This window comes from Tenrec ecaudatus, chromosome 1 (genome assembly GCF_050624435.1).
Source record: "Tenrec ecaudatus isolate mTenEca1 chromosome 1, mTenEca1.hap1, whole genome shotgun sequence".
In the NCBI taxonomy this organism is placed as follows: Eukaryota; Metazoa; Chordata; class Mammalia; order Afrosoricida; family Tenrecidae; genus Tenrec; species Tenrec ecaudatus.
Window position 1 is genome coordinate 231,631,031 of NC_134530.1, and position 12,771 is coordinate 231,643,801.

Genomic DNA, 12,771 nt, shown 5'->3' on the forward strand with positions numbered 1-12,771 from the left:
AAGGCATGGGTTAGGCTTAGTTGCTACTTGTTTTCAGATATTTCATAGATATGTATCTCATGTTACCTAACACATGATTAAATTAAAATTTATTTTTAAAAATTCTGTACAAAGTAACAGGTTTCCCCCAAGCATACAGTAGTACAGAAATGTTGGCTCCATTTGATTTAAGGAGTCCACGTGGTGCCTGGCGTGCGCTGAACTGCTGCTAATCAAAAGACTGGTGCTTCAAACCCACGGGCTACTCCTTAGAAAAAATTTGTAGCAGTTTGCTTCTGGAAAAATCTACAATGGGAAAAGGTTCGATGGCAATGGGTTTGTCTATTTGGTTTTAATTTGACTTATCCATTTCTTTTTTAAAAAAGTATTCTCTGAATTATATTCCTTAATTTTATAAGAAAGTGTTGCACACTGCCCCATGAATCACTGAAGTGGTAACCATCCCTGTGCAAGTCCTAGAAGGAAGAAAGGCGCTGAAGCCTCACAGACTTACCCAACTCTGAAAACATCTGCTAACTTGAGGAATGCAGAGTTGATGAGAATAGGAAATGGATACTTCTGAAAGAGTCTGGGAAAGCGAACAACTGCTTCACATTGTTCTCCCAGCTTGCCAGATCTTAGACCTATAAAAAAGCATAAAACAAAAGCTTGTATACATTCACCTATAAAGCAAAAATAGCAAGCAAAAATGAACTGCACAGTAAAGACACAATGTCTTAATTTCCTTAACAGTTAGGTAAACATGATAGTAATTTCCTTCCTTCAAGAAGGGGAACATGATGCCCAAATGTGACATAAAGTCCCTGGTTGGAAAGAGAAGGGATTGTGAGCCAAAATCTCAACAAAGAAATTCTAAGTTAATGGTTAAATGAGAAGTTGTTTTATTATTATTATTATTATTCAGGAAGAGGGATTATACAAGTGAGGAAAGATCGATCATTCATTAGGTACTTTGAAGAACTTTTAAAAATTATGAGTTGGGAGAAAGTTTTCAAACAAAGCAAACTGGTGTTCCAGTGGACAATCCATACGCATTTTGATCTGAGACAGAGTGCAAGCTTCACAATGCTAAAATCCCCACTTCCTCGCTGTTTTCCATTTCCATTCACCTTTCTTTCCTAACCCTCTTTTCTGCCTTCTCCACTTTATCTCTGGGCAATTGCTGCTCTTTAATCTTCTATGGTTAGTTGGTTGGTTGGTCTAGGAAATACAAACTTCCCTAGCTAATTGTCAACCTTATCAGCCTATTGCTTCATTCTAATTTGAGCCTGGAAGAGGGGATGGGGTTCAGGTCCAGGCCTAAAGGGTGACAAAAGGGTTAATCTGTATCTTTTAAAAGTTAAAAAAAATGAGGGCGTGGGAGGTAGGAAAAATAAAAAATGAGGAGCTGAAACCAAGGGCTCGAGTTCAAGTAGAAAGAAAATGTTTTTTAAAAAGATGACAACATATATACAGATGTGTCTGACACAATGGATATGTATGAATTGTGATGAGAGCTGTAAGAGCCCCCGATAAAATAAAATACATTTTAAAAATGGAAGATGAAATAGTAACTTGGTAGATCACCTTTTTAGATATACAGTATAATGAAGGTGAAACCTTTTTAAAGTTTAGAATTTATCAAGAATATCCTGGACTGCAAACCAAACAAGTTTAAAAGGACTAAAATCACACACAGCACGTTCTCTGACCACCAAACTCACTGCCCTGAAGGTGAGACACTCACAAGAACCCTGCAGAACAGAGCAGAATCAGCCCCACTGCTATCCCTTGCTCTCACACAGCAGGGGGTGGTACCACTCCCTGGGGAGTGCAGAACCAACTAGGAGGACTGCAGAAGCAGACAACCAGACTACATCCTGGATTAAGAGCTTTAATCCAAAATTTTTCATTGTGGAGGGGCGGGGGAGGTATGAGTAAATTTTTTTCTGAAAAGAGGGTAAAGTAGCCCTATGCTTAGCTACTGTACCACCTACAAGTTTCAAATTCATGAAAACCAACCCCCAGGGGTCAAGTAGATTCCAACTCAGCAAAGTACAGAGCAGAACTGCCCAACAGTGTTTCCACGGCTGTGATTCTTAGGAGAGCAGTCATCTTTCTCTAAGAGCGGCTGGTGGGTTCAAACCACCGACCTCCTGGTTAGCAGCCATGTACTTACTTGAGCCACTGTGTCTTTGGACCCCATTGGAATTAGAAGTCATCGAAAAAGATATCAAGAAAATTCCCAAATACTTAAAAGTTAAACAACATGATTCTAAATAATTCATGGAGCAAAAATGAAATTAGGAGATATAACAAAAATATTCTGAATGAAAATAAAAGCACAAACTGTGGACTGTAGCTACCATAGTGCTTCAAGGAGCAGTTAAGAACATTAAATGCAGATATATTCTACTAGAAAGGCCTCAAATCATTGATCTCACAAAGGTTATTCGATGTACGAGGGATAATCTCTTCAATAAACCAATTGGTAGCAACTGGGCACCTACAAACAGAAGTATGAACCGTAACACACTTAACATGTACCGTCTATGAAACATTAACACAAAACAAACCACATAGCCAAGAGCTGAAACTATAAATCATACACAAAAAAAGACAAGAGAATCTTTATGATTTTGGGCTAGGCAAAGATGTCTGAAATAAAACACAAATGCACAAACCAAAAAATAAACATAAAACACCAGTAAATTGCACTCCCATCAAAATTTAAAGACTCTGTTGAAGATATTATTCAAAGACTAAAACCAAGCCACATACTAGGATATTTACAAAATGCATATCTGATGAAAGGCTTCACCCGTAATGCTTAAAAGTCAGCAAGACAAACCAGCCAGATTTTCAAATGGACAAGATTTGAGACGCTTCATTAGGAGGAAACAAGGATGGCCTCCACGGTCCCAGATGCTCAGCATTGCAAATATGCAATGCAAGCTACTTGCTAGTTAAAAACCACCAGGAGACACTATGACACATCTACTACAATGGCACAAAATCCAGAGAGATTGACAATACCGAGTGCTAACGAGGATGTGGAACAGCTGTTAACACTCCCATAGGGCTAGAAGGAATGCCAAACTACGCAGCTACTTGGCAAAATAGTTTGGCTGCTTCTTCTAAGGTAAATATATATTTAGCATATACTCAAAACATACCAGACACTTGAAAATCTCACTTATAATCAGACATCATCGATTCTGATCTATAGGGACCCACATGGCAACACAGGGTTTTCTAGGCTGTAATCTTTACCAAAGCAGACGGCAAAAGTCTTTCTCCCAGAGTCATGGGGGCTAGGTTTGAACTGCCAATCTTTGGGGTCAGTAGTCAAGCATCTAGCCAGTATAGCAGCAAGGCTCCTGAACACTCCTGTCATTCCTATAAGCATAGGCATCAGGTAATTCTTGAATTTTACAGATGCAGGAACGTGTTTCAGGTCCAACAGCTAACAAATGGCAGAGCTGGGATACAACTCCAGGCACCATGATCAAGTGCATCTTGTAGCAAGCGGTTGAAGACATAGATTAAAAAATGGAATATTTGAATTATTTGGTGGGATTCGGAGTGAGAGCCCTGGTGGGTCAGTGGTTAAGCACGTAGCTGCTAACCAAAAAGGCTGTCTATCTGAACCCACCAGCGTTCGGCTGGAGAAACAAGTGGCAGACTACTTCCATTAAGATTTCTAGCCTTGGACAACCTCTGGGTGGTTCTGCTCTCTATAAACAGAATTGACTGTTCCCCTGTGGGTTTGGATTGGGGTAGTGGGTTGAGAGCTGGGTCGCCAATTGCTAGGTCAGCAGTTTGAACCACCAGCTACTGCCCAGGAGGAAGACAAGGCTATCTGCTCCTGTAAGGAGTTACAGACACAGTCCTAGCCTGTCCTAGTGGGTTGCTATGAATTGGAAGGAATCAGATGGTGGCGAAAACAGCAATTATGGTAAACTTGGGGGTTGTGATGTCCGTTAATGTCAATACAGATTTCCAGGTAGCTGCCAATGACTGATTAGGCAGAAAATTTTTGCTCACAGAAAGACTAATAGTTTCGGTAAACAAGCAGCCATCTAGCTCAGAAGCAACAAAGCAACCATGGAAGAACACCAGCCTGTGTGATCACAAAGTGTTGAAGGGACCAGGTATTAGGTATCAAAGAACAAAAAATCAAATCATTGTGAATGAGGGGGAGTGCAGATTGGGGACCCAAGGTCCATCTGTAAGCAACTGGACATCTCCTTATAGAAGGGTCATGGGGAGGAGATGAGCCAGTCAGGGTGCAGGGTAGCAACGGTGAAATATACACCTTTCCTCTAGTTCCTAAATGCTTCCTTCCCCCCACCACTATCATGACCCCAATTTTACCTAATAAATCTAGCTAGATCAAAGGATGTATACTGGTACAAACAGGAACTGGAAACAGGAATCCCGGACAGATGATCCCTTCAGGACCAGTGCTGAGAGTGACCATACAGGGAGGGTGGGGAAGAAGGGGGGAACTGATTACAAGGATCTACATATAACCTCTTCCCTGGGGGATGGACAACAGAAAAGTGGATGAAGGGAGATGTTGGACCGTGTAAGATATGACAAAATAATAATTTATAAATTATGAAGGGTTCATGAGGGAGTGGGGAGCAGGGTGGGAGAGAAAAAATGAGGAGCTGATACCAAGGGCTCAAGTGGAAAGCAAATGTTTTGAGAATGATGATGGCAACAAATGTACAAATGTGCTTGACACATGGATGGATGGATTGTGCTAAGAGTTGTACGAACCCCCAATAAAATGATTAAATTAAAAAAAAAGACTAATAGTTTCAAGCTATACTTCTTGGAGCCACATCTAAGACATCACTACCAAGCTGGTTAGATGAGAAAAGCACTGTTAGCAACTAGCACTATATGCCAGATGCTACAACTAGCATTCTGCCAGTCGTTGCCATGACTGCTGCAGACAGGGCAGGGAACCAACTGTGAGTAGACTCTACCCCTGCATTTCTGCATCTTAACTCCACTTCTCCGACTCCTGGAGTAGGTATGACTGAGTCCTCTGGTCACATCCTGCATGCTATGAAGGGAAGTTGGGCAAGTGAGTTTTTGCTTCCAGCTTGTGGAAACAGGACTCTTCACATGGGAATTGCTTTTAGCACAGGATTTTCAAAGGATGCCACGTGACTGCAACAAGACTAATTCCACTACCAAAAAATGACACATTAATTACCAAAAAAGCATATGTTAAAGGAGAATTTGCATACATTTAGCTAAGGGATGAGGATGATTCAAATTGAGCCATTAACACATACTCATCTTTTAGTATAGACATAAAAAAACGTAGGGACGGGGGAGATGAACACAGCATACAATAACATTTTAAGGCAACCTAATGGCTCAAGCAACAGTTTGTTCTACTGTGGGTGGGCTCTTGTTATGATGCTGGAAGCTAGGTCGCTAGTATTTCAAAGCCATGGCACATAGATTTCAGCACAGCTTCTACACTAAAATAAGCTAGGAAGAAAGTCCTGGCAATCCACTTCCAAAAATTAGGCAACAAAAACCATATGGAAAATAAGAAAGCACTGACTCAATTGCTTTAGACACATCATGAGAGGAGAACCTGGCAGCTGGTGAAGCAGAAGGCGGGTGAGGGAAATCTTTGGTGAGTAAGATAGGCAAAATAACTTCAGTGGTAAGACTTGGACACACCAGCAATCATGGGGATGATGCAGGAACTGGGGAAATTGCTGTTCTGTTGTATAGAAGCTCTCCGTGAATGAGTTGGTGCTGACTTCATGACTTCCATCTACCCAGCAACACAGAGCTTTTTAAACTGAAAACAAAGCCCCAGTAATTGGCATTTAAAGAGCAGGACGAAAACAATGGAAACGGTAGTCCACTCAATGATAATGCATTAATAATAAAAATCCTTCTCTAAAATTTCAGCCATTCTGGCTGTAAGCATTATTAGTATGATATAAAATCCACATTTTCTAAAAGATTAAGTTCAGATTCTGAATACCAACTCTTAGAAATGTTCAATAATTCACTTTCTTAGATTATAAGATATAACACTTAGTCACACAAAATTATTAGTTGATTGATTTTAGTTTGGTAATCGTTGATCAAATAAGCCAGGGGGAAGGGAGGTGGAGAGAGAAAAACTCCTATTAAAATACTTCAGAATTGGTAATCCTTGTAGTAGAGAAGGAGCCATGGTAGTGTTACACACTGGACTGCAATTCACAAGGTCAGCGGTCTGAAACCATCAGCTGCTCCTCTGGAGAGACAGGTGGAGCGTTCCAGACTCAGACACTCACAGGAGTTCTACCCTGTCCTATAGGGTCACGATCAGTTGGCATCAGCTCGATGGCAGTGACAGGAAACAATACAGCAGATCTGGGGAAACTAAAGTCCTGGAACTTGTAGATTCCTGAGTCGATGATCTTTGGCTCACAAACTTTTATTAATAGATAATGAAGACACAATTCAATATTTAAAACATTAAACTATATTCTAATGAAACTGGCTATTTCTAAAGCTAAATTTAAAAAATAAAAAAAGCTTTAATAGGTAGAGCATGATGGGGGGTGGTGGAGAAGAAGGGTTCTGTTTTTATACAAATTATCTTTTGAGTCTGCCTGAAATTAATTTGCAAAATACTCACCCAGGGCACTGTTAGGATGATTGAACATAATCATTTATTTAGTATCTCAATAGACACCTGAAATAGGTGCCATAGTGGTTACCATTGGGCTGCTAACCACAAGGTAAGTTGGTTTCAAATTTGGAAAAAAAGCATGGTATAAGAGTATTTCCCCCTTCTACCTCACCTTCCCCTTCCACTCCTGGTATCTCTACACTCATTATTGGTGGGGGTGGGGGGTGGGATAGGACTATTTGTCCTGGATTCCCTGTGTTTCCAGCTCTTATCTCTACCAGTGCACACCCTCTGGTCTAGCCGGTTTTGTAAGGTCGAAATGGGATAATGATAGTGGGGGTGGGAGAGGAAGCATTAAAGAACTAGAGGAAAGTTGTATGTTTCATCATTGCTATACTGCACCCTGACTGGTTCATCTCCTTCTTGCGACCCTTCTGTAAGGGGAAGTCCAGTTGCCTACAGATGGGCTTTGGATCTCCACTCCGCACTCCCCCTCATTCACAATATGATTTTTTTGTTCTTTGATGTCTGATACCTGATCCTATCGACACCTTGTGATCACACAGGCTGGTGTGTTCTTCCATGTGGGCTTTGTTGCTTCTGAGCTAGATGGCCCCTTGTTTATCTTCAAGCCTTTAACACCCCAGATGCTTTATCTTTTTTTAAAACCATTTTATCGGGGGCTCATACAACTCTATACAATCCATACATACATCAATTGTACATTCGTTGTCCTCATCATTTTCAAAACATTTGCTCTTCACTTACAGATGCTTTATCTTTTGATAGTTAGGCACCATCAGCTTTCTTCACCACATTTGCATAAGTAACCAATTTGTACTTTAGTGATCATGTCGGGAAGGTGAGCATCATAGAATGCCAGTTTAATAAAACAAAGTGTTCTTGCATTGAGGGAGTACTTGAGTGGAGGCCCAAAGTCCATCTGCTACCTTAATACTAACCCCATAAATATATGCACATAGGTCTATTTCCTACACCTATGTACAGGCCTGTATTTAGACCGCTAAATTTAGACCCTTTGCCTCCTAGTTCTTTCCTCTATTTCCTTTTACTTTCCTCTTGTCCCACTATCATGGTCAGCCTTCATTTGGGTTTCAGTCATTCCTCAGTTACAATGCCCTTGATCAAGCCCTATCAGGCTTCCTCCAACCTCCTCACCATGGATTATGGATCACTGGTTGTTCCCTTGTCCCTGGGTTTGATACCCACTTCCTTTCCCCAGCTTCTCCCTCTCCCATGACCTCCCCACCCCCAAACTTTAGTCCAATTGTTTTCTCCTCCAGATTGTTTATCCCACTTATCTATATAGACCTGCAGATAATAACATGCACCAAAAAAGCGCAAAACAAAGCAACAAAAGAAGGAAAAGCCTGTAAGTAGTTCAAGGTCTGTTTGTTGACCTTTAGGCGTGTTTTCTGGTTGAGTCTGATGGGGTGCCGTACCTTGGCCCCAAAGTCTATTTTTGGTATTCCCTGGGGACTTCCTTCTTCCATTCCCCTTGCTGTTCTGTTTCACACCCTTAGTGTTTCACCTCAGTGTGATGAGGTGCCACACTGTTTAAGAAATGAAAATTTGGTTCTTTTTATTACAATTGGAAACTTTGAAATTGAACACCATGATTTATCTCTTAAGTGCTCTATCCTGACCCACTCTAGGAGCCCTACTCGATTGTTAGTATAAGTCCAACTGGACTAGAATGATACAGTATCCCTAGAACTGATAAGGGCATTAGATAGCATTAGAACTACAGCTCTCACTGGGAGTAAGGGAGAAGTGAATCAGAATGGAAAGGGGAAGCTTTCAAAGTATTTAAAAAGTGTGCTTAGTATATATTTGAATTTCGGGTGTGTGTGGCAGGGAGCCTTCTGGCTTTAGTAATGGAAAGCAAGTTTAAATATGACTTTCGGCTGGAGGGGGATGCAGTAATAATTTTGTGACTCAAGCAAAGGAATGACCCAATATAAAAATGTGACATTATTATATTGATGAAAACTAGGTAATGGCTTTACCAAAAAAACAAAAAGTGTAAGTCTCAATCAACCCAGTAAAACTATTTATAGGTTAAAGAACAAACCACAACTGCTGATCCAATTTTCAGGGCATTACACATGGCTACAGATAATTAAGAATTAACACTTCCAGTGACAGAGTATTTTAGTACACAACCAAAACTTTTGAAGTACAATGCAACAAAGGTTTCCCGTTATTAATACTTAAGAACTTAGCAAACAAATATCTGCCCTGGCCTTCTATACCCAGAATACATAGCTGCGCCATTCTATCACCTCATATTTCTAATAATTCTGCCATGCAACTGCACCCACTTTCCAAGCCAATAATCCCGGTTTGGGTGAAGTTAAGCAACTTATTCATAATAACTTGCAGATTGAAACACAACTAGTCAGACACGCCTTCTTCAACACTGAGCTGCCTTCCCTACCCATCAGCTCGCCCCGCCCCCTCGCCTCCCTAAGAAAAGAACTCGGGGAACTGGTTGGCAGGGAGTAGGCGGGCTTTCTGGAGGTCTTGGCAATACTCAAGCTCACTGCCAGAGTGGATGCAGACACAGAGCGACCTTATATGGCAAGGTTAACTTGCCCCTGTGGGGTTCCAAGCAATACTAGGGGGCTTCAAAAATTCGTGGGAAAATCCCTGTCTTTGCATTCCATCCCCCCCCCCCACGAACTTTTAGACACCCCCTTCATATTTAGCCCGCACAGGAGGACGCGTGTGATGCTGTAGGGTCTAACCGCAAAGCCCCTCCCCCCACGCTTTAATTTACAACCTATGAAATCCTATATTGAATCGCTGAGGCATATTTCAATCCGCGGAAGGCAACGAGAGTGCAGAGGGTTGAGGTGGGCGACTAACCACAAAGCTGGCGTTCAAAACCATCGCACCAGCCCCCACAAAGATGACAGCGTGAGCGACCCTAAGGAGCAGTTGTGGCTATAAATCGGAACGGGCTCGAGGGCAGTGGGTTGCATTTGGGTAGCTTGGTTTAGCACCGCGGATGGCAAAGAATTAGAGCTCCAATGGATTTTTAAAAAGCTGATGCAAGATACTAATTCAGTACTCTTAAGGAAGGCTCTGTCCGAATTGAACATATTTAAAAACAATTTCAGCATTTTTCGAAACTAGCTACTTTCATGACTTGGAAAATCGGGACTGTGGCCTCTGGTGAAAATGGCCTATAGCTAGAGCTTGCAGGTCTAAGGCCTAGCGATGGTCAGCAGTCTTTCTTCAATGTCCACACGTGGCCAAAGCTCTAGTCTCACCAAAAGCGCAAAATCGGGGTGGACGCCCCAGACCGCGACAACATACGCATGCGCCAGCCCAGCCTCTCCTGAGACTCCCACCACCTGGTGGCGCCCTGTCCCCCAACAACCGTGCCGCTCAGCCCGCCCTTTCGAGTACCTTTGTCCAATTCCATAAGGGCAGAGTTAGCATCCAGTTCCTGTTCGCCGTAGCCGGCATCTGCCAGGAAGGACTTAGTTGAGTTTGACGCCATCACTCGAATAAGACGTTCAACTACCCTATCCAGAAAGATTACAAACTCTGTCCCAGCCCCGCCATCTTCCTCCACTGCCTTCTCGCGAATTTTCCCTCCGCGGTCTGGCAAGCCGTGGTACGCATGCGCCCTGTCCTCCCCGCGGTTCGCCGGCGCCGCTCGGGCACCCCGCGCAGGCGCTCAGGGAGCTCTTGAACTCCTGGTTCGCGCGGACCGGCGGGCAGGAGGCGGGGCTTCAGAGGGGGAAGTGACTCTGAGGCGCAGTGACGCCACGGAGGGAGCCAATCAGAGGACGTGACGTCAGTTTGGCGCGGAGTTTGGTGGCAGGAACGGCCAGTGGCGGGAGTCGTAGGGTGTAACGTAGTCGTGTTCCTAGCACTCTAGCCACGACTTCTGCTGAACCTGAGGGGGCACTTCAGCGATTTTTCTTCAGTTGAACTTTGGCCGCCCGTCCAGATGCTCTTCAGTTTGGTGCTCCGCCAGCCCCAGTTTGGCGTCCCAAGAAATGGTGAGTAACGGTCCTAACCGCTCTTGGTGGCTGGTGGGCTGCACCTCCCTCGAAACACGCAACCCCCTTGACCATGGCGCCTTTCCCCAGCTCGAGTGAATTAGCACTAGTGGATTCCTGAAGAAGGTGGGAGAGCTGTATATTCAATATTTCATTACCTTGAGGTACTACTTTGATGTTTAAAAAAAACAACTTAAATATAGGTTGAAGGTACGAGAGAAAATGATCTCCAAGGTTCTTTATGGCCCGAGACCCTGTGTTCCGCCATAACTGGCTTTTTTGAGGGGTGGGGGGTAGGGATTCTTTCAACAGCCACGTGAACTGGACACGACACGTATTCATTGATTGATTCAGCGAGCTGTTGCATTACTTTATCGAGAATTTTAGATGACCCACCCGTAAATATGGCGCGCTGTTAAGGAATTTAGTCGAGCAGAAAAGGCAGAAGCATCCGTTTCTACCAGTCTCTCCCCTCGCCGCCCCCCCATGACTACATGCTCATAAAACCTCGAAATACGAGCGAAAGATTTCCCACCCCCCCCAGAGATGACCGCTGTGAATAAATTTTAGTGTTCATTTTTTGATGCGCTGTAATAAATATCGATACTTACAGAAGTGGGGTCAAATGGATTTTTTCACCCATTTTAACGGTATAACGGCGACGTCTTTCTATATTGTTTAGACGTGCAGCTTGTTCTGGTTCTTTAAAGTCCTTGAGTTGAAAACATTGGCAGCACGAAGTTCGAGCTTAGATTTGGGTGTCTAAACCTTCGTAACGTCGGCCAGTACGGGAGGTCTTCCTTTCCCCGGAAACCAGGTGGGAAACAAAAAGAATCTGAGCAAGCGAGGAAAGCGATGTGGAAAAGGATCTTCCCGCTCCGGATCCGCCATACTTAATTCCCTCTAAATTAGCCTTTGAAATAGCATTCCAAGTACCCCTGGACCGCGCCGTCTTGGGATCTTTCGGGAGACATTTTTGTCCGGATCCTTGGTATCGTGAGTAGTATCGCGGCACCGTTCAGCGGTCTGCCTTTTGAGTCAAGACTTCTAATTCCAATTCCATTCTTCCCTAACCCTGTGCCTGGGACAAGACACTTGGCCCAAGGATTCTCCAACCCATCTTCCTTCCTCTGCTGCTCGCGATCATCCTGGGTGCAGCGGCATTCGGTCACCGCGCCGGCCCCCCGGGGCGGAGCGGTCCATTCCAGCACACGGTGACGCCGTGGGTAACAGAGTGGAACGGTTCGCCACAGGATTCTAATGGCTGATTTTCAGCAATTGCCATGATTTCAGAGGCAATTTTGAATGGATGCGAACCTCTAGCTTTTTTGATTAGTAGCTGCGCACCACCCCGGGACTGCTGTATAAGTTCTAAAGATAAAAATTCATTGTCATCGAGTGTATTCGGGCTGCTAGCGATCCCGGAGGACAGAACAGATCCGCTCCTGGGGGTCTCCTCCAGAGTGGAAAGCCTTACCTTTGTACGCTGAGGGTTAGTGGTTTTGTACTGCTGACCCGGCAGTTAGCGCCCCAACGTGTAACCCACTGCGCCACCAAGACTCTTGACGCAGTGGTTTTCAGCCTTCGTAATGCTGCAACCCTTTCATACAGTTCCTCATGTTGTGGACCCCCCAACCATAAAATTATTTTCATTGCCACTTCACTATAATTTTACTTTTTTTTGCTACTGTTCTGAATCGTCATGTAAATATCTGATATGCAGGATGCGTTTTCATTATTACAAATTGAGCATACTTAAAGCATAGCGATGAATCACAAAAATGATATGTAATTATATATTGTGAAATATTTATTTCTAATGACAAATAAATGAAATTTTATCTTGAAGTCTGGTGTAGCATGGGTAACAGCCTTCACGCTGGGTACTCAAGTGGTGGGTACTCGTATGTAGGAGTTATCTGTATGTGGGCGGACCCGCCTGGAGACAGAGGAGCAGTTTCTTGGTTCTAAGACCACCGGAAATATGTGTTTTCTGATGGTCTTAGGCCACCCCTGTGAAAGGGTCGTTCGACACCCCTCCCCACCAAGGGGTCACGACCCACAGGTTGAGAACTGCTGCTTTAC

The 12,771-nt window shown here is 43.6% G+C and overlaps 2 protein-coding genes across 3 annotated transcripts in view; one reads left to right on the forward strand and one right to left on the reverse strand.

Moving 5' to 3' along the window:
- INTS7 (integrator complex subunit 7) overlaps positions 1-10,308 on the reverse strand; it is a 96,032-nt gene extending 85,724 nt beyond the window's left edge. The window contains exons 1-2 of one of the 2 annotated variants that reach the window (XR_012779391.1): positions 10,085-10,308; positions 494-623 (exon numbers count right to left, since the gene is read on the reverse strand). Coding sequence is in view for 1 of the 2 variants with exons in the window: in XM_075530098.1 (XP_075386213.1) it covers positions 494-623; positions 10,085-10,178 (224 nt within the window). In the remaining variant the exon portion in view is untranslated. The remainder of the gene's footprint in view (positions 1-493; positions 624-10,084) is intronic. The other variant, XM_075530098.1, reaches the window with a different exon arrangement.
- Positions 10,309-10,505: 197 nt separating this feature from the next.
- DTL (denticleless E3 ubiquitin protein ligase adapter) overlaps positions 10,506-12,771 on the forward strand; it is a 58,485-nt gene continuing 56,219 nt past the window's right edge. Inside the window, exon 1 of the mRNA XM_075530099.1 lies at positions 10,506-10,686. Within this exon, the coding sequence (XP_075386214.1) occupies positions 10,635-10,686 (52 nt within the window). The 5' untranslated portion in view covers positions 10,506-10,634. The remainder of the gene's footprint in view (positions 10,687-12,771) is intronic.